The sequence below is a fragment of the Rattus norvegicus genome, chromosome 1 (assembly GCF_021556685.1).
Source record: "Rattus norvegicus strain SHRSP/BbbUtx chromosome 1, alternate assembly SHRSP_T2T, whole genome shotgun sequence".
Classification (NCBI taxonomy): Eukaryota; Metazoa; Chordata; class Mammalia; order Rodentia; family Muridae; genus Rattus; species Rattus norvegicus.
The window spans coordinates 165,323,259-165,344,704 of NC_141534.1; the positions used below are offsets into that span (position 1 = coordinate 165,323,259).

General features: G+C 50.4%; 1 protein-coding gene across 1 annotated transcript in view; it reads left to right on the top strand.

Moving 5' to 3' along the window:
- Gucy2d (guanylate cyclase 2D) overlaps positions 1-21,446 on the top strand; it is a 35,347-nt gene that overhangs the window by 5,505 nt on the left and 8,396 nt on the right. Inside the window, 12 exon segments of the mRNA NM_130737.5 lie at positions 4,286-4,581; positions 6,076-6,430; positions 8,143-8,227; positions 8,779-8,875; positions 8,959-9,087; positions 10,204-10,284; positions 12,562-12,738; positions 12,917-13,073; positions 13,290-13,448; positions 16,087-16,235; positions 17,991-18,154; positions 19,488-19,680. Of these exon segments, the coding sequence (NP_570093.2) occupies positions 4,286-4,581; positions 6,076-6,430; positions 8,143-8,227; positions 8,779-8,875; positions 8,959-9,087; positions 10,204-10,284; positions 12,562-12,738; positions 12,917-13,073; positions 13,290-13,448; positions 16,087-16,235; positions 17,991-18,154; positions 19,488-19,680 (2,042 nt within the window).

Sequence of the window (21,446 nt, forward strand, 5' to 3'; positions counted from 1 at the left end):
CATGTATTTAACTTGAAATTCTTCTTTTTCTATGTCTATGACTCTCAGATTTAGTACTGTGGTGTCCCTGAGTGGATCTCATATGTTAGCACTGAATTGACCTCATTGTTCTGTTCACACTTTCTTACTATTTTATTTTCTCCACTGTCTAAAAATTTGAATTTATGTACTTTAACTTCAAATTATTCTCTGTCTTATACTTGGTTCATTCTGCTCTGAGGCTTTCCACTGATTTTTTTTTTAATTTGAGTTTTTGAACTATTCACTTCCAATATTTGAACTTGACTTCTTCCAGTACTTTTTTTTAAATTGATGATGATGTTCTCTCTCTCTCCCCTCTCCTCCCTCCCCCCTCTCTGTGTGTGTGAGATGTAAGTATGTGGATGCCCGTGCTATGGTACACATGTGTGTTCTGGGGACTGAGCACAGGCTGTATGTCCCCGCCAGCGGGGACCCAGTTATTCAGGGTCCCGAAGAGGCTTTCTACCTGTGGGCCAAAATGGGGGTGAAGAGAAGAAGGAGACCAAGCAAAAGTTCTGTTGTCAAGGTCTCGTTTATTGGGATGAACATTGCAGCTTTTAAGGCTTTCAGGTAGGGGGAGTGACCTTTGTGAAATATGAAGGAGGGGGAGATGAGGGTATAGGCAGTGATAGCTGGAGGCAAAGAAGTCAGGCGATGAGGTCAGGTGGTGGAGACACTGGGTGTTGACTGAGGAGATAACTGGTATCTGCTCGAGCTGAGGCATCCCTTGAATGTTATACTCCTGTGCCGTAAATTCATGGGAGAGGCTTTATCCAACAATCTTAAGATTTATGGCAGTCATCTTCGGGGTGAGTCTCTGTGGCCAAACAGCCCAGAGTCACTTTGAACCATGCAGTCAAAAAGCGGCTAGGCCCAAATCCAATATGGCTCCGTGCAGCTGTAGGTCTGCATCATTGGGTGACTAGCATTTTTACCTGCTAAGCCATCTCTCCATTCTCTTTCTCCAGTTTTCCTCTCTATTGGATCCCCTTTCATAGCATGATTGACTTGTTTCACTTGCCCTTTATCTGTCTTCTCTTTTAATTCAGCCAGTACCTCCTCTGTAGGCTCTTCGATTCTGTTGAACATTTTACACTCATTCTTCAGAACTTTCCATTTCGAGCTCTGTTCCCTTCTATTATGTGTGCCCTTCCTAAGGAATTAATGATTTTCAAGCTGTCACATTGCCTTGGTCGTTCATATTTCTTGTGTTTCTCTATTGGGGTTTATGCATCCAGGATTGGGTTGTTGGTTGGATTTTTTTTTACCACCCCTGATACTTCAGTGGAAACATCCGCAATGGTCAAGTGAGCCTAGATCGTAGCTGGCCTGAGGTGCCATTTCTTTCTTCATTTCAGCATTTCTGCCCTCATGCCGTGTGCTCAGGGTACTGGCTCTGGTCCCCAACTACTTCAATGTCCCGTATTCTGACAGCTGATACATGAGTCATTACAAGTAACTCAACAGTCTTCATTCAGAAACCTCAAGCCCAGCCCCAAACTGGCCGTGCTAGTATTTATGAGAGGGACTAAACGTTCTAACTCGCCTTTCTGGGGATCCTTGACTCAACATTTGAATACTCAGCTTTGTGAAATGTCCCCCCAGAGGAGATCTGGGAACACGGCAGTGACAGGCTGGGTCTTGGCATGAGGACCCTGAAACTGGAGAAGGAACAGACTCCGAAGGGGATATTTGGAGGTGAAGAGGGCTTCCCAGTGAAGGCGGCATTAGTGTGGGATTGAGCCATGAATTCAGATAAGGAGGAGCATCCGAGACCGAAGCACCAGCTAACGCAGGCAGTACAGGCAACACGTCTCATGGTGGAGGAAGATGAAAGGCAGTTTTACTCTTCACCGCTGGACCAGGGTGGGAGTGGCTAAGGAGGCTGTGAGACCAGGCTACTGCCACCTCCGCAGGGAACTGAGTTCCAGCCATGATGCTAATGTCCAGATTCAGGCGGCCGAACAGTGAGGGACACTGTAGGAGTTCCTTGCTGGCCCTATTAGCTGTGTGTGGCCTCTGGCAAATCACAAAAATCTGTCTGTGCTTTCCCCGTTCGTTCTTTTCAGTGTTCTGTGCTTTTCCATAGTTCCTTCAAGGGCACGAGGCAGTTTAAAACTCCGAGCTAATGGTGTGTTGAAGAGGAGATGGATATGGCCAGTCAAGAGAGGTGCCCTGACTGATTTTCTCCTTAGTTATGTGGTTCTCGGCTCCCCCTTGTGGCCAAATACAAATATGCTTCCAACTTCCCCTAAGAGAAAACGGGGTTGTCTGGGAGAGTGCTGGACAGAAGAGTGGCAAAGCAGGCGGGGAGTGGCTAAGGCCTATCCCAGTGAGTCTTTCTCAGGAGCTCTTCTCTCTGTTTAGGTTTCAGATAACTCACAGCCACTACTAGCCCAGCAACAGCCCCTTGGGGTCGTAGCCAAGAAAAGAGCTCCATCCATGCTCTGACCTCTGTGTAACAAGGGACCGGCGCCCCAGCACGGAGACCTCTATTCTTTTGTGGTAGCTCCATCTTCCTGGGTTTTCTAGGAAAAGGACAGCAGTTGGGACTTGACCTCATCTCAGCGAACGGTGACCTTCTCTGTCGTGGCTATAAGCTTGTCAGGAACCTGAGGTGGGAAGAAAGCAAAGAAGCAGAGGACATCTGTGGAACTTATCCCTGAGTGGGGTCACTCCATCTTGTGCTTGGGGAGGCAATTAGAGGCTGTGGTGTAGACGGTCCGCTATAAAGAACAGTACCTGAGAAAAAAAGCTTGGGGGTGGGGTGGGGGAGTTTTCTTGGGTCTTCAGTTCAAGGTCAGATGGGTCCATTGCTTTGGGCCTGAGGTGAGACAGCACTTCCTGGTGGTGGGAGCAGTGACTCACCTCCTGGCACCAGGAACCAAAGTCAGGAAGAGGCAAGGATAAATTTCAGAGGTGTGTCCCAGTGACCTACTCCCTCTAGCAAGGTCCCACATTCTATCACCTCCCAACGGTAGCACGAACTCTAAACTCATCCAGGGAAGAAGGCGGACTCCACCAACCAGAGACCAAAACTCCAATACATGATCCCTTTGGAGGACAGACACTTCATAGCCAAACCATAAAGGATATTTCTTTTACTAAGGCAAAATGTAGTTGTCTCTGCTTAGACCTTTAGGTGCCACCCAAGGCCACAGTTAAGGTTAGAAGCTGATTATGAATGAAGCAAAATGTGGTCAGACGGTGGAATATTATACAGCCATATAAAGAATGAATTGTTGATGCTTGTTATCAAGATGGACCTGGAGCACTTCAAGTAAAAGAAGTCAGATAATGAAATATCTGGACTAGACAATCTATTGAGATGGGCAATAGACTAGGAAGGGGGCAGGGACATCAGTGGGGTGACAAACATTCCCACAGACTAAATAGTGGTGATACAATTATGCAAATACATTCAAACTACCAAAATGTACACATTTAAGGATATGATTTCTGATATGGAAATCATGTTAATTAAAAAATATAATCACAATGTCATAAACCTATAATCCCAGTGCTGGGTGGAACGGGGCAAGAGGATCACGGTTTGAGGCCAGTGTGCACTACATGACAAGACTCTATTCCAGAACACACACACAAATCTTTTTAAGTACTATAAACTGGTAGTGAGCCCTGGGTTCAAGGCCCAGCTCTACTACTATGGTGCTTATATGCTCTGGAGAAATTCATAAACCTCTCTGTGCTTTAGTCTCCTCTCCTGAAAGGTTGATAATGATAAAGATACGGCTTCACGTTTTGGTGAAAGTTTGTTTTGTTTGTTTATTTGTTTGTTTGTTTGTTTGTTTGTAGACAGGATGTTGCATTGTAAGCTTAAACTCATAATCCTCCTGCCTCTGTGTCTCAGTGTCCTGAGTGGTAGCATTACACATGTACACCCCACAGTCAGTAGTGAATGACTAAATGTAAGGGCACTTGGATCAACCATAGATAATCATCAGTAATCATCAGGGCCAGAGGGTCGGGATGGGCGAGGGGCTGGTGCAGTTTCTGGGATGGAAAGCCAGAGGGTCATCTTAATGCAAGGGTGCCCTTGATTGAGAAGATTTTTTTCCATCTAGATTTAGTGGCCTCAGCCATAATTACATTCCGTTTGAGGCAAATCTCAATTATACCCTGAACGCTTTGGGGCTGGGGCTACAAGTGTGACCACAGAATTTGGGAGCTCTGAGGGCCTCGGGATTGGGGGTTCTGACAGGGGCTGGAGTGCACAGGTGACCCTGCATGTCCACCCCTCCAGTCGTGGTTCTGTGCATGCACTCAGCGCTGCTTGGAGGCCTAGAGCAGACAGTCCTGCTGCGCTGCGCGAGGAAGGAGGGCCTGACAGATGGCAGACTGGTCTTCTTGCCCTACGACACGCTGCTCTTTGCCCTGCCCTATCGTAACCGCTCTTACCTGGTCCTGGATGATGACGGGCCCCTTCAGGAGGCCTACGATGCAGTACTCACCATCAGTCTGGACACCAGTCCTGAGAGCCATGCCTTCACTGCTACCAAGATGAGAGGAGGGACAGCTGCCAACTTGGGGCCCGAGCAGGTGAGTGTGTCAGTTTCTCTCCAGCCTTGGAGGGTGGAGCCCGAGTCACTGTATATGCACACTTTCCCCATCACAGGCCTTCCTGGCTTGGGCTTCTGACCCACCTGGCTAGCCAGCCACACTCCACTGTGGCCACATGACATGTGTCTGCCTGCCTAGCCCTAAGTATGGGCTTGTGGGCTTGTAGGCACTCTCCCTCCCTCTCCCTCTCCCTTGAGGTTTCTCCTTGATCTCTCTCTCTCTCTCTCTCCCTCCCTCCCTCCCTCCCTCCTTCCCCTCTCCTACTCTGTTGTAATCTCCAGTGACAGTGAACTCCATTCCCATAGTCTTAATTTCCACCACTCTTCCTTCATGCTGCCCTACTTCTCTGGGCTCAACCTCTCTAGCAGGTTGTGAAAACCAGAAAAGAGTGTGGGGAGGGAACTTTCTGAGGTCACCCCTGTGACTCTAAAAGGTGTTAGTGATGGGATGTGGCTCCTGGCTTGGTTTTGGCTTTTCAGGATTCAGCTGAACTCCAATGCCATCACCACCACCACCTCCTCCTCCTCCTCCTCCTCCTCCTCCTCCTCCTCCTCCTCCTCCTCCTCTCCCCTTCTCCTCTCCCCTCCTTCTTCTTCTGGTTTTTTGAGACAGGGTCTCTCCCATGCCCGCCCTAGTCCTGGTTGTCCTGAAACTTTGTAGATCAGGCTGGCTTCAAACTCAGAGATCTGCCTACCTCTGCCTCCTGAGTGCTGGGATTAAAGGTGTGCACTACTGCACCTGCTTCTTAATGAAGCAAGATAGTAGTGGCTTGAGGTGCTACAGGGATGCAGGTGCTGAAGGAGGAGTCATCTCCTGACACCTGACATCACATGCCAGGTGTCAGGGACCTGTTGATAAAGAAGACAGGTTTCATTCTGTTGGGGAACACACACAACAACCAAGAAACAAATCTAAAGGGGTGGTACTGCCCAGAAAGTAGACCAGGATCAAGGGATGGAGGGGTTGGAGTAGAGGAGTAGACAACAGGGACAGGATGCCAGGAAGGCCCCCAGGAGGAGTGACACCTGAGTGGACCAGGTGTCACCTGGTGGGCCACAAATTAAAAATGTCTTTCTATGTCAAATTCATACCACACACATTATATATAATATCATTGTCATATACTGCTGGGCATGAACACGCTTGCTTATGTATCCCATGTTGTCCTTATATGAGACAGAATTTAGCTCACTTTGTTACTGTGTGTGTGGAGCTCTGGGGGATCAGGAAGCATCAGGAGGAAGAACTAAACAAAGAGCAAAGAGGCAGAACCTGCTAGCACCACGGATCTGCTGTTGGAAGCTTTGAGATCCATCTGAGTTAGAGGATAGTACAGCACTATAGTGACCGAGGAGACAGTGGGGTTGTTCAGTGGAGCTGGGGTAATGTGTGGAGAGATGATAACAGTCTAAATGATACTGCAGGCCCCTGAGATGTCTAGGGTGCTAGGATGGAGGACTTTCTCTTCCACAGGTGTCCCCACTCTTTGGAACTATCTACGATGCCGTCATCCTGTTGGCCCATGCCCTGAACCACTCTGAGGCCCATGGAACGGGGCTCTCAGGGGCTCACTTAGGGAACCATATAAGAGCTCTTGATGTGGCTGGTTTTAGCCAGAGAATCCGGATAGATGGGAAAGGCAGAAGGCTACCCCAATACGTCATCCTGGACACAAATGGTGAAGGAAGCCAGTTGGTTCCCACCCACATCCTGGACGTGAGCACACAGCAGGTGCAGCCCCTGGGAACGGCGGTACACTTCCCTGGAGGGAGCCCTCCAGCCCGTGATGCCAGCTGCTGGTTCGACCCCAACACACTATGCATACGAGGTAAGGTAACTCACTGTCCACCCACTAATCTTTAGTCTGTCTAGCCATCCATCTGTCCATCCATCCACACACCTATCTTTCCTTTCATTCATCTGCCCACCCATCTTTCCTTACACGCAATCTTGTCCGTCCATCCATTCATCCATCCATCCATCCGTCTACCCATCCATCTGTCCATCCTTCTGTCATCCATCTGTCCATCCATCCATCCATCCATCCATCCATCCATCCATCCATCCATCCATCCATTCATCCATCCATCCTCCCAATCCATCTCTTCATCCATCTGTCCATCCATCCATTCATCCATCCATCCATCCATCCATCCATCCATCCGTCCATCTGTCTACCCATCCATCTGTCCATCCATCTGTCTGTCCATCCATCCATCCATCCATCCATCCATCCATCCATCCATCCATCCTCCCAAGCCATCTCTTCATCTAGCCATCTTCTCACCTGCCTACCTATCCTTCCATCCATCCACCGCCAACCCACACACTCACCCATCTACCCACCGACATACCCATTCCACCTGTCTCATCTCTCCATGTTTACTTAGCCGTTCTACACTAAAACTCTCCGTGTGGGTAATCAGTCCTACAAAGGGGGCGAGAACAGATATAAAGAAGAGTTATAACCATTCATGGGGAAGCCTCACCAGTAGCTGAAAAGCACCAGGAGAAACCAGCGAGGCTTCCCTTGGATGATCAGGACTAGAGATGCTCCCAGCTTATAGATCTCTTAAGTGCCCATGGTTTTGTGCATAGGCCATTAACCTCCACAGACATCACAAAAGAACTGAAGTTCAGAAAACCTTGGTGACTTGCCCAGAGTCCCACAGGAGGGCAGTGGCTGAGCTCATGCTGGATCCAAGTCTGCTGAATCCAGTACAGGATTCATTTTCCTTATGACCACTGGGGGGCTGTGAGGAAAGACACCCACACAGTTTTGATGTCTGTCATTCATCCATCCTGTCTGTCATACTTTATGACACATGACTACAAACTCGCATATGTGTATATAGGCACATGTGTACAAGCAAATTCTTTAATGCACGCATGATCATTATGGTGACAGTGACAGGTTTAACCAGACTTGTATATGTCCCTGTCCTGCCTCACACCTTCTGTGCTTGCTTTTGTCCAGGCTCAGCCAACCCTCATCTTTTAGCTCTAATCTATGGACACAGCAACCCTTGCATCTTCCCTAACACTCGCCAACCATCCGGCCTCCCTGGACAGGAACACTTGTATCCCTGACCCTGGTGCCACCTCAGCTTGCCTGACTACATCTGCTCTGCAAAATGTGTGTTCTAGCACCGAGCCACACCCATGCCTCCTTGGTCCGTACACACCAGCTCCTTCTCAGAGCATCATTCACCCCAGTGTGCCCAACCACAGACTATGTGTGAACATGGAGAAGCCTCCTGGGCAGGGAGGGACTGAAGCCTTCAACTGCTCACCTGCCCGTCTTTTCTTCTACAAATAATGATTCCTGCCCCCTGCCCCACCACTGCTCACGCTCAGGAGTAGGAAAGAACAGGACAAAGACCCTATCCTCCCACCGATACTCTTGAAGACAAAGCTAGGTCAGACCCTCCAGGGGCTTCAGCCTGTGACAGTCAGAGATGGCTAGAGCCCACACAGGGTAGGGCGGCAGCAGGGCCAGGAGGGACTGGTCACTAGTAACCCCTATCTTTCCTTGCATAGGTGTGCAGCCCCTGGGCAGCCTCCTGACTCTGACGATAACCTGTGTCCTGGCTCTGGTTGGTGGATTCCTTGCTTACTTTATCAGGTGAGGTTCACCGGCCTGGCCCAGACTCTTTAAGTCCCTGAACTATGGGGTCTCCCTTGGCAACCTACAGGGGCTCTCCCCACCTCTACTTCTAGATCTCAGGGCCTCCTTTCCCTTTCTTAGCTGCACTCAACAAGAAGAGCTAGGAGTCCTGGCTGCCTCCTGAGAGGTCTGTTTGAGATCTGAGGTGGAAGCCTGTGACACTGGATGAGGCTTTGCTTCTGAGTTTCAGGTTCCTATTTGTGCAGTGAAGGGCTAGCCAGGCCCATCCCAGGGAACCCTTCTCTTTGCAAACACATCATCTATGTGCATGAATTCAGATGCTCCTGAGCCTCAGTCATGCTTGGAAGCCTTTTCATGCTCACCTCTAACAAAGCCCAGTAGGCCCATCAGGCCCTGGGAAGCTGCAGACCTGAGACCAAGGCCAATGGGCTCTGTATTGACATCACTCAGCTGCCAGCCTTGAAGCTGGCACGGAAAGATGAGGAGGAGGTCGGCGCTGAGTCAGAGGCAGGGCCAATAGCCCAGTTGAGCCCCACTTTCATCTTCAGGTTAGGCCTCCAGCAGCTGCGGCTGCTGCGGGGCCCCCATCGGATCCTGCTGACACCTCAAGAGCTCACCTTCCTCCAGCGAACCCCCAGCCGGCGGGTGAGTGGGCAGACCTGGGCTGGGTAGGCAGAGGGGCAGGCTTCGTCTAGACTCTTGACCTCCCACCCCCATATCTATCCCAGAGGCCACATGTGGACAGTGGCAGCGAGTCAAGAAGTGTGGTAGATGGTGGGAGTCCACAGTCAGTGATCCAGGGGTCAACAAGGAGCGTACCAGCCTTCCTGGAGCACACCAACGTGGCCCTGTACCAGGTGAGGGCTGCTGCCACCACACACCAGGCCTGGAATTGGCTGACTGGCTGTGGCTAGTTTGGAAGAAGCCAATCAAAGGCAGTCTTAGGCTTCCAGGGGCCCCATCTTTTGGGATTTTCTTGGTTGCCCCAGCACATGGACAACAGCTCCAGAAATGAGAAACAGGAAAAGACACATTGCTCCTGCCAGCATGGTTCATGAGGCGGCCTTGGGAATAAGTCTGACCTTGGGAATCAGTCTCAGCTACTTAGCTTTGGCCTCCGCTCAGGTCACCCACCTGCTCAGTGAGATCCCCAGTCCCTAAAGCAGTGAGGCCAGGACTCAGCCACGGACACTTCCAGGTAGAAGCTGGGTCTCGGGCTAACAGGGCACCTATAGAGCGAAAGGTCAAACAAGCAAGGTTACGTTGCTGAGAACCCAGCCATTTCCCAGGTACCAATAGTCTCAAGTTCAACTACTTACTAATACACGGTCCTCTGCCTACGGCTGCTACAGTTACTTAACACGGCTAATTGTTTCCATAGGAAGCAGCGTGAGGCTCCTGTTGCTAATTTTTCCACCTTTCCCCCTGGGCAACCCCACCTTTTCCTTTTCCTACCAAAAGGAGGCTTTAATGACGCACAAAACACAATAGCCAGCAGACTGCAGGTGAGGCTGCACGGAGGAGGCAATCCCCAAGGGACCAGAGTAGAGGACTGGGACCACAGTGAGAGTTGGGCCTCATCTCACATCTCTTCTGGAGCCCCAAGTCACAGCTAGCTTATCACGGGTACCTGAATTCTTGACGGCAAAGACTTCAGCTAGGACCCTGTTTCCTACCCTTCCCTCCTTAGCCCCCGCCTTTTGGTTACCTTGCTTTGCAGACTGGGAAGCTGAGGCTTCAAGCCTCAAAGTTCTCCAGAGCTCCAGGGAGATCAAGTGACCAAAGCCTGCCCCTGGTCCACCCTGAGTCTCAATAGAAGTCTGTTTACTGTTCCCATTAACCAGGCTAGGCCTAGCTCAGAACACAGAAGAGGCATGCGCATGGGGTGGACACTGGGACCAAAGGTGGTTGGAGTGTTCTGTGTTTAGTTCTAGAGAACTAAAGCAGGAAAACTCTTGTTCTTGCTTAAACAGGGAGAGTGGGTGTGGCTGAAGAAGTTTGAGGCAGGCACGGCTCCTGATCTGCGGCCCAGCAGCCTCAGCCTCCTGAGAAAGGTAGGAATGCAACTGGAGGCACATGCTCAGAACGCCCTCACTGATCTGGATTGGTCCCTTTTATCTTGATCACCGCCCAGTGCTAGCAACCCATCAGTCACATGGTCACCTTCACACACTAGCATCCCACAAGCCATGTCAACATCCCAACAGAAGCCTCACCATAACTGTCTGGGTGCAGCTCTTCCTCTCCCAGCAATGGAATCTGGGTACCACCACGTGCCCTCAGACTGTGCCTGCCTCCCTCTGCCCATCCCTGTATCTGTTGTTTCCTCGGGGCCAGGCAGAGTCCTAGGATTTGGAGATGGTGTTCCTGAGAAAGCTTCAGGCACCATCACTGGCCTTCCCCCAGAAGTATCACCATCAGAGAGGAACATGGGAGGAAGGGCCGGACCCGGGAAGACCTCAGGTGCTGTCCTGCCTCCATGGAACACCCAGTTTCTCTATAAGGCAGAGCTAATACTTCCCAGTCCATGGGGCTTGTGAGGAGGGCAGGGCTGTATAGCACGGCCTGGAACTGTCCTCAGCAAGACATGCCTTTGAGAAATGGGGAATTTCATTCCATTCTGACTTGTTATTTTTTATTATTCCCAGCATCAGCTATTTTAAATGAAGTTCAGAGAGATTAAGTGATTGGAGGTAGTTAGGTATTTCCCTTGTAGCAGCTTCTCTAAGAAAAAAGAGCCTTATACAGGGGTCAACCACGTTTGTAAGTTGCTTGGAGGTAGCCACAGAACTCCCCAGAGCCTTCATTGTACTGTTCTGGCTGTCTATTGCAGTATACTCTAAAATACTGTATAAGAAATTTAACTGGTACTTAAATGGATGGTTCTGTTCAGTTTTACAATGGGTGGGGACTGGTCTATGGGGCTCAGAGGTCAGAACTTGGCCTGTGGGCCAAACGTGACCCAAGGCTTTTCTTTACCAATAAAGTTAGGACACAGCCACACTCTCTCCTTTGTGTCTATTGCTGGCTCCTTGCCATGGTGGTGGAAGTGAGTGTTTGTGAAAAGGATGTGTAAAGCCTAAATATTTTCTATCAAGATCATTTCAGAAAACCTTGTGGTTTCTTGGTCCAGAGGGACTGAAGAACTTCATCCACAGGCAGGGCAGTTTAGCTCTACAGGGTATGAAGTCTTCTTTCTTATATTCTGAAGGCATCTACTGGGCTCTCTGGATCCAGAGAAGGGCTCCATACTTGGGGTGCTGCAAGCCATAGGAAGTGGAAACTGCCATTTCCTAAACTCTGAGCCCCAAAATGTATAAGGCCACCCCACTTTGCTCTGTAGTTTATATTAGTCACTGAGCATACTCAGAAGGGGTCAGAGGTCACCTCTCCATGGCAGGACTGTCAAAGGCTTTGAGGTCACTCTTTCTCTCCATGCAAGCTTCTGACTTGGGCATGTCAAAGGAGGGAGAACATTTAGTTGAGTCCTGAGTCATCTCAGTGAAGAGAACCTTGCCAGATAAGGGCTGACTCTGTCCTGCTTGGGCCCGGCCACTGGGGAGGCTGCTTTCTTTCACTGCAGGTAGAAACCCTTGAGTTCCTCTTCCTCCTGCAATCCTGTGGGCTGCTGGGGAGAGGATGAGTAGTTTCTAGATCAATGACTTCAGTCAGGTTGAGAAATAGACCTAGATCTGACTATTGGAAATACTGACAGTTCCCCCATTCATCCATTCATGATGCTTCCACTCATTCATCTGTCCATCTATCCATCCATTCATCCATCCATCCCATCCATTCATCCATCCATCCATCCATCCCATCCATCCATCCATCCATCCATCCATCCATCGATTTGTCTATTCATCTATCAATCCATCTGTCCATCCATCCATCTATCTATTTGTCTATCCATCTATCCATCCGTCTGTCCATCCATCCATCCATACATTTATCAATTTGTCTATTCATCTATCAATCCGTCTGTCCATCCATCCATCTATCCATTTGTCTATCCATCTATCCATCTGTCTGTCCATCCATCTATCCATCTATTCATTCATCTATCCATCTATTTATCAATGTGTCTATCTGATCATCCACCTACCTATTTCCTCATCCAATCCCTGTCCATTTATACTCATCAATTCATCAATCATCCATTCAATTATCCCACCTATCAACCATCCACCACCATCTACCCACCCACTGCTCATCTACCTCCCTACTCCCCCCCCCCTTGTCCATCTCCATTCACCTCGTTACTCATCTCTCCCAGGGGGCCTTGATGAAGGGGCCCCCAGAGGACTCTAAGGGGCCTTTTGCCTCTGCAGATGCGGGAGATGCGGCATGAGAATGTCACTGCCTTCCTGGGTCTCTTTGTGGGCCCTGAGGTTAGTGCGATGGTGCTGGAGCACTGTGCCCGTGGCAGCCTGGAGGACCTGCTACGGAATGAGGACCTGAGGCTAGACTGGACCTTCAAGGCCTCCTTACTGTTGGATCTGATCCGAGTGAGAGCCTCCCCAGGAGCTGAGCCAAGGGTGAGGGGTAGATGGGAAGCGCTCAGATTTCTCATGCCTTTAAATATCTAACAGGGCCAAAGCAGAGCTGGGGCCAGAAGGCCACTGGGTCCTGTGGACATTCCACAGTCCTTCTCACTCCTCATTGACCCCATATGCCCCCTCCCAGGGTTTGCGGTATCTGCACCATCGACATTTCCCCCATGGGCGCCTCAAGTCCAGGAACTGTGTGGTGGACACTCGCTTTGTGCTCAAGATCACTGACCATGGTTATGCAGAGTTCCTGGAGTCTCACTGCTCTTTCAGGCCCCAGCCGGCCCCAGAAGGTCAGCTTGGGAGCAAGGGGCCATGAGTCGGTTGTGATACATTGGCGCTTTTGTGAGGCAAGGGAAGAGGGGGGTCTTGTTGGGACCTGGAACGGAGGGCTTTTCTGTTCTGGAAGAACCTGAAACTCTTAACCTGGGAATCCAGGAGAACAGATGCACTTAAGTTCTGTCAAGAACAGGGCATGATGGCCGTGTGACCCTCTTCTGTGATTGCAGAGCTTCTGTGGACGGCTCCTGAGCTGTTGCGGGGGCCTCGGGGGCCTTGGGGGCCTGGGAAGGCCACCTTCAAAGGTGATGTTTTCAGCCTGGGCATCATCCTGCAGGAGGTACTGACCCGAGACCCACCCTACTGCTCCTGGGGACTCTCAGCAGAAGGTACACGTCTTCCTCCCCTTCTTGGCCTCCCTGGCTGCTGTCTCTGATAGCTAGGAAGTTCTGACTTTCAGGAAAGTTGGGTACACATGCCTAAAGCATGTCTCCCACACATATCTGCAAGTGCGCCTTCCTGGGCCACATGTCCCTTCTTAGCCCATCACCACCCTGTCTCAATACAGATCTCAGTCCAGCTCTATTTACACAGCACACACCCACTTTGAGTCTCAATGCTCTCATCTTTAAAATGGAGTTCCAATAAAACTGTTGGATATTAGGCTTTCTGGCTGATGCGGCCAGGCAGCATCGTGTTTGGAGGCTTGGTTACTTCCCCAGATGGTGTGTGATCCAAAGTCTCTCTGTCTCCATTTTCCAGGTGTTAGCTACACATATTTCCTTCGTTGCTGTCCACCTTGTAGGCAGCTTCTTCTCTTGCCACCCAATCCCAGGGCCAGGCTTCAGAAATGTCCCTCTATTCTGTGGTCTCTGTCAGGGCTCCCTGGACCTTAGGATGCTCCCGCAGTTGTCCCTCCACCCCACAGATCTGCCCAGCCCCACAGATCTGTCTCCTTACCCAGGTATGGCATCCTAAGGAACCACTGTTGAGAACACAGGTATGTTGCGTGTGAACAGTGGATCTGGTACAGCAAAAGTACCTGGACTGTGGCCATTGTTCTTACGCTGCGTTGTTTAACCTCGATTATGCTGGAACTCAGGTCCGGGAGGATGGCTCAGTCGTAAAGCTCTTACCAAGCAATCATGAGAACCAGACCCAAGTGTGGGTCCCCAGCACCCACGTAAAAAGCTGGGGATGGTGGGCACAGCACCAGGGAGGAAGAGACAGAAGGAGCCCAAGGGATGCTGGCCAGTTTAGCCAAATTGGCAGGCTCTAGTTTACTGAGAGATCCTGTCTTTAAAATACGATGGAGATTGATTAGGGGAGACACCCAACATCAACCCCTGGCCTGTATATGCATGCTATCCATACGGTGCTCCCCCACTTCTGCTCACCCACCCCCATACACACCCTACCCAGAATGCTGGAGCCCCCACACTGTCTTCAGCTTTAACGATCTGCTGACTGCAGCAACGCCGATGACAGATGCTACTCAGAAATCCGAGCTGCTTTGAAATGGATTTACATTTCATTCATCACGATGCAGTCGGTATGCTTTTAAAGCTCAGCTGCCCACATGTGCATGGTCTATAACCCTTCCATCTGCACGCACTTCTTTGTAAGCGCACAGTCTCTCAGTCCCTGTGGTTTGAGGCCCTTGGAGTCTGACGCCTGAGGCTGGGACCCTCTAGACAGACTGAGTGGAAATCAAGCATATTTTCATGTCTGCTTTTTACTGTCCTGGATAAGTGCCCCCCACCCCATCCCTAGGAACCTCGGTTTCCCTGTCTATAATGTTGGACATTAATAGACAGTGTATGATAGCACTGACCTCTAACTTCACAGCATTTGGGGAGCAGAGGCAGGGGGATGGCAAATTTGAGTACAATTTGAGCTATATTGTGAGTTCCAGACAAGCGTGGATTACCTTGTTTAAAAACACAGCAATCAGGGCTAGGGACGGAGCTCCGTTGGTAGAGAGCTGCCCAGCACGCACAAAGCCCTGGGTTTGACACTTAGCATGGCATAACCAGCCATGGGGGCACGTGGCTGTAGAATTGGGATCAACGCTTGGGACACATCTGAATCAGAGATTTAAGATCATCTTTGTTTGAGGCCAGCCTGGGAGAGACCCCGTCTCAAATAAAAGAAACAAGCAAATAAAAACCAACCAAAAAAACAAAACAAAACCAAAACCATAAAGAGACAGTGATCCCTCACTATGCCTATCTAGGGCAGAGAAAAGAGGACTGTAGAGGAAGGGGCTGCTCCTCACGGGCTCCATGACAGGAGGGCCCCAGGCCTCCTTAGGCGTTCCCGTTATGCCCCGACCTGCATAGACCATGTAGATGACAGAAACCTATGTTAAGCTGCAGGCTCAGAGCCTGAGCACAGAGCCCAGCTCCTCATCTTCCCAATCTTGACGAATTCTTGGCTCTGCCAGTGGCAGGTGTCTGGAGTGGGTATGGAACTGGGGCACAGAGTGGCAGAGCCAGACAGCCTTAGAGCCAGAACACTGGTCTCTCTGGCCTTGCTATAGTGGATGGCCCTCCCCCTGCAGAGCAGGAATACCTGCCTGCTGAGGGCTGTATTCTCCTCACCTTTGCGTAGTCTCTGGATGAACAAGGCTAGAACAGCAGCCTTGGGTTGGGGAGAGCCTGTCAGGTGCCAGGCACCACCTTCCGCACCTCCTCCCTCAGCACCCTTCAAGAGGTGGCCCTTGCTAACCCTATTTCACAGATGAGAAGACTGAGGTTAGGGGTTTACTATCTTCTCCACCACCCCATAGAGAGTGATAGCATATTCAAAATTTAAACCTAGTTCTCCTTGTCCAAGTCTTCCTCTGACTACAGCCTGAAGAAGACCCAAGAGAACAGCAAGGCAGTGTGCACTGACCAGCCATGCGGGAAACATAGCTTGGGAGCATCCCTAGTGTCCAAATTCCCCCTTTCTACCCTACCCCAAGACCCCTCCCATAATTCCTCAGGGTGCCTTGACCCAAGGTATCCATGGGGTTTGCTGCAGAGATCATCCGGAAGGTGGCATCTCCCCCTCCTCTGTGCCGGCCTCTGGTGTCCCCTGACCAGGGTCCCCTGGAGTGCATCCAGTTGATGCAGCTGTGCTGGGAGGAAGCTCCAGATGACAGGCCAAGCTTGGACCAGATCTACACACAGGTCAGTGCTCCCCAGAGAAGCAGGTGCCTATAAACAATCCTGTCCACAGGCTTCACTTGGCCCTGCACAGTCTCATGCATTTCCAGGACCTGGAAATGTCAGGTAGTCAGGGGACATAGGCCAGCAGCACCACTCTGAGGAGAGCCATGTTTGCTGGTGCACTCCCAAGTGCCCAGCCTGTTTTAAGTCTCTCCATCCTGAAGGTGACCCTTTGACACACATCACCATGGTCTTACCTCTGTAGAAGATTAACGAGGCAGAGACAAGTACCCAAGGGATGTGCTTGGTGACCTGTCTGTCTGAAGAGCCTCACCCAGAACCAGGCCTCCTGGCAACTGAGAAGCCCTTAGTGACTATGGAGACAGCCCTGGTTCCCAAGTCACTGAGAAGGTTAGAGGGACTCTGGGGTCCCTCTAACCTGCCTTGGGACTGCAGTGGAACAGCTGAGGCAAGCCTGCATGCGTTCTCAGGGCTGTGTGGGCCTGACTGGGCAGGACAGCCCTCCTCCAGGGCTGGTCCATCAAACGCAGGGGCACATCTCTGCCTCCTGTTCTAATCTCATGGTCCCTAGCCACAGCACCAAGTTACCAAGGTGATGTTCAACAAGCCTGAGGGGCAGCCAGAGAGGGGCAGAGGCAGCATGAGGGGCAGAGACAACCTGCAAGGTTCCTTGGGACGCTGGCACACATGCCATGCATACTGTAGCATCATGGGTAGCACCCACTTCACAGAGGGGACCTGAATTTCAGAGTTACCAAGCTCCAAGTTTTATGATGGGGGCTGGGAGGGTGGGATGAGTTAGGTTCCTAAGACACTAGGCTGTTATCTTCCTGTGGAGGTTAGAAGTCACCCTAGCTAGGAAGTTAGGGGGAGGAGGCACTGACTCTGAGTGAAGGGTGCCTGTGAGAGAGACCCCTGGCAAAGAAAGCCAGATGAGCACTGTGCTTGGCATGACAAAGGAAGGATAGCATCACGCAGCAGGAAGGACAGAGTCAGGAGACCTGGATCAGCTGCGGCAACTCTTACCTACTGGCGTGGCTAACTAAACTCCCCCTTTCTCTTAGCCTTTTTATATGTTGGCTGGAAAGAGGTGTCATTTGTGGTTCAGTGTCCTGATATGAAAACCCAAAAGCGGTTTCTTTCTGCTGGGCACCGGCAGTACTTGTATTTCTTGAGAACAATGGGTTTTATCCTGTTTCCATTTGCTTTTGTTGCTAAGAAGCTTGTATCTAAACAATGATACATTTCTACCTGCAAACTTCACTCCTGGATTTAACTTTTTTTTAAATCTTTAGTCGCTTTTGGTCCTAATACCATCAGATATTTAAAGATTGAAGTGGAGTTTCACATATTTTATCTATTTGTCTACCCATTCATCCATCTGTCCATCCATCTGTCTGTCTATCTTGTCCATCCATTTATCACTTATCCATCCACTCACCATGCCCCCCATTCATCCATTCATCTATCCATAATGACTCTATCCATCCACCCACCATCACTGTGAAACCTGGGTTTGTTGATGATGTATGCTTGCGGAGACACAAACTCCTCTGCCAAGCTTCTCTTCCTACTTGCCCAACCCACACAGAGGTTACCCCACATCCTCCAGTGCCCTTGTCTCCTGCTGATCCACATATCATCTTCCCTTTCATTCCACCTCCCCAGGCTAGGGCTCTGCTTGGCTCACTCCCAAGCTGTGTGCAGGAGGCACTGATCCTTACGGACGAAGCTGAGCTCTTGTTTTCTCTTCAGTTCAAAAGCATCAACCAAGGCAAGAAGACAAGTGTTGCTGACTCCATGCTGCGGATGCTGGAGAAGTATTCCCAAAGCCTGGAAGGTCTGGTCCAGGAGCGGACTGAGGAGCTGGAACTGGAGAGGCGGAAGACAGAGAGGCTGCTCTCACAGATGCTCCCCCCGTGAGTGACCTGGGGGTGCTGGTGTGCCTCTAGTCTCCCCTCCTATAGGGCTGTAGAACTCAGGAGGTGCTCAGGGAGCCTGGTCTCGATGAGCTTGCTCAGTAATTCATTCCTACACACTGTGAGCACACGTGTGTGAGGGCACAGAGGTCCTTGTGCTCACAGACATGCATTAGGAGAACCTGGAATGTTATGCGCACAATTGTTTCTTCAAGGAGAGGAATGCAAAGCCAGTTTTCCACCCACTGGAGCGGAAAGGGTTTTCTAGCCTGGTGATCTCTTTGCAATCTGTGTGGCCAGGGCTGGCACCAGGTGCTCCCCAAGACCCTTCTCTTAAAATTGTTTTTCTCAGTCACCCTAGATCACCCATCTTTATGGAACTTTACAAGAGTTTCAACTTTACAAAGAGTTGCAACACAGTCAGGTCTGATCTCTGTTTAGCTTACTCGATTCCTCAAAGAGATTTAGGGATGCTTCGTTGTGCATGCGGGATTGAACTCACCATCACAAGAACAGTCTTCTCCAGATCATGCTGTGCTGTAGGTAAACAACTCAGGGTCAGACTCCTGGAGTTTGAACCAACACTGGCTCCTGAGTGTTGTTGCACTAAACTGCCTTCTTGCCTCCAGTGGCAGGAGAAGGGTCTTAGGGAGCATCTGGGGACAGCTCTGGCCACACAGATTGCAGACTCACCTGTCCGCTCTAGCCTTCTTCAGGGAAAACAGGTTTTGCTGTTGAAGGAGCAACTCTGTGTGCATACTATTCCAGGTTCCCCTAGTGCATATCTGTAAGCACACACACCTCCATGCCCCCTCACATGTGTGGGTGCTTCAGTGTACATGTATGTGCATGTGTGTAAGGACAGAGGTCAGCCCCAAGTGTCATTTCTTAGAATACTTTTCATGTTGCCTTTTTGAGATACAGTCTTTCTTCATGGCCTACAATTTGGCTGGACTGACTAGCAACTCCAGGGACCTTCGAGTCTCTATGTCCTCGGTGCTGAGTTTACAAGCATGCATACCACCCTGGGCTTCTTATTTGGGTTCTGAGAATCAAACACTGAGTGACCTCCTCCCCAGCCTCATTTCTTCTCATCTGTCTAACATATTTGTCTAGCCTCTCCCCATACATTAAACACTGAGCTATGCATATCAGAGTTGAGCTCCTACTGCCCTATATCCCAAGAGCAAAGAGTGGCCTCAACCCTGAGAAAGTCAGGACAGGTGTGTCCAATGTGGCCGACACACTGGCCAACTGGGGACATCTTCCCTATCACATCCCAATCTCTAAGCTGGAAAAACAGGGTCCTCATACAGCCCCTCTCGCCTCTCAGGTCTGTCGCCCATGCTCTAAAGATGGGAACAACTGTGGAGCCCGAGTACTTTGACCAAGTCACCATCTATTTCAGTGACATCGTGGGCTTTACCACCATCTCAGCCTTGAGTGAGCCCATTGAGGTGGTGGGCTTCCTCAATGATCTCTACACGATGTTTGATGCTGTTCTAGACAGCCATGATGTGTATAAGGTGAGGACAGCAGGAGACCTGCTTCTAGCTCTCTCTGTAGCCCCCACTGCTAATTTGTTTCTGTTCACTCAGTTTGAGCACTTGTATCAATTAACTATCCCTGTGTAATGAATAATCTCAAAGTCCAGTAGCATACAAAGAAACCATCTGTTACAAACCTCAACATGAGCTGGAAGAGGCTCCTGGATTCACACACATCTGCAGCCAGATGGGCAGCTTCCTGATCTTAGCTTGGTTTTCTGAATCTCTGGAACCTGGACTGGAGGGTCTGGGCTCTGGCCCAACATCACTCTGAGATGGTTCACCTGCAGAGCTGGCTTCCAAGAGAGGGCAGAGGGCATGTTAGCCCTTGATCTCTTGCCTGGGATTGGCACGCTGCTTTTCCTGACAAATTCTGTTGGCCGAGGGGAACAACTTGAATAGGTAGAAGACGTGATATCAGCTGTAGGCAGGGGCTGTTGCAGCCACATCACAGGGGATGTGGATCCAAGGAAGAATGGAGTGTGTCATTTGAGTTTTTTTCTCATGAGTGTTCATGAGTCCATGATCTGTCTGTCTATCCTTTAACATTTATGGGCAGGCCCTTCTGTGCTTGGAACAAGGGTACAGAGACAAGCCAGCTCTGGCTCCCACCCTGCAGGAGCTCTCAGACCCATAGGCAGAAGATAACAATAGCCCCTGTGACAATGAGAGAAGACTGAGGGAGCGAGGGAGAAGGCTGTCTAGTTTGGGTAAGGCCACTTCAGCAGGCATTGTGGGACCACAAGCAAGCACTTGAGGCTCAAGAGGGCTGCAAGTAGGCAATTCCAGATGGGTCACTGCAGAATGTAGCATGGGCCAGCAGTAGAGGTGAGGAGACAGGTTTCAGGGCCTTGGGAGAGGCATCAAGACCTTCTGTGACCTCTTTCTGGTGTGACTCTGGATCCTGGGTTCGGTTTCAGGCTGGCCAAATATGTTGCTTTGGCCAAATGTCTTCCCCTCTCTGGGTCTGGTTTTTATCTGTGGATTAGACAACCCCTATCCTGGCAGTTCACCAGAGACACAGAAGTGTGTCAGTCGCAATTGGGAAAGCAAGAAGTTCACTGCTTCCTCCAGAGCTCAACTGTGCTGTAGAGACCCTCCTGCAGCCCTGTCTCCTGCAGCCCTGCCTCTTATGTTGGTCTAGGAACTGATGCTCACAGGAAGCTCCAGATAACAGAGAAGGTAGAGAGGGTTTTCAAATGTTACCCTACCCAGGCCCTATTTTGACCATGTCTGTGTGTCCAGCAACTCCTTCAGACCGCAGCCGTTAGGAGACAGAGGCAAGGGCAGCTTCTGGAAAATGTCAGGAAATGGAGCAGGCAAAATGCTTTCATTATTTGTAGTGCCCCAGCATTTACTGAGCACCTCCTTATACAAGATGCTGGGTTAAGGGCTTCGTGTGCATGAGGATGAGATGGCGGAAGTGGAGTGGCGTGTGAACTTGAGGGCTGACCTTGCCATTGGACCCTCCGTCCCTTGTACGAAGTTCACCCTCTTCATGACAGTTTCTCTTGGGATAAGGTGGCAGGTGACAGCAGGCCCACAAGTCCTCTGGAGTTGACCCAGCTCTTCTCTGTGTGTACTTGTTGCTGCTGCTCCTCTGTGGACCTCCACATTTCTCTGAGTGTTCGAGGCTCACACCACCAGACCCTCTCACATGACCTTTTCTCTTTCTGATTCATCTTCCTTCTCCCTCTCCCCCTGCTCCCCTTTAGCCATCTTTCCAGTCTCCCAGTCTTCCTTGC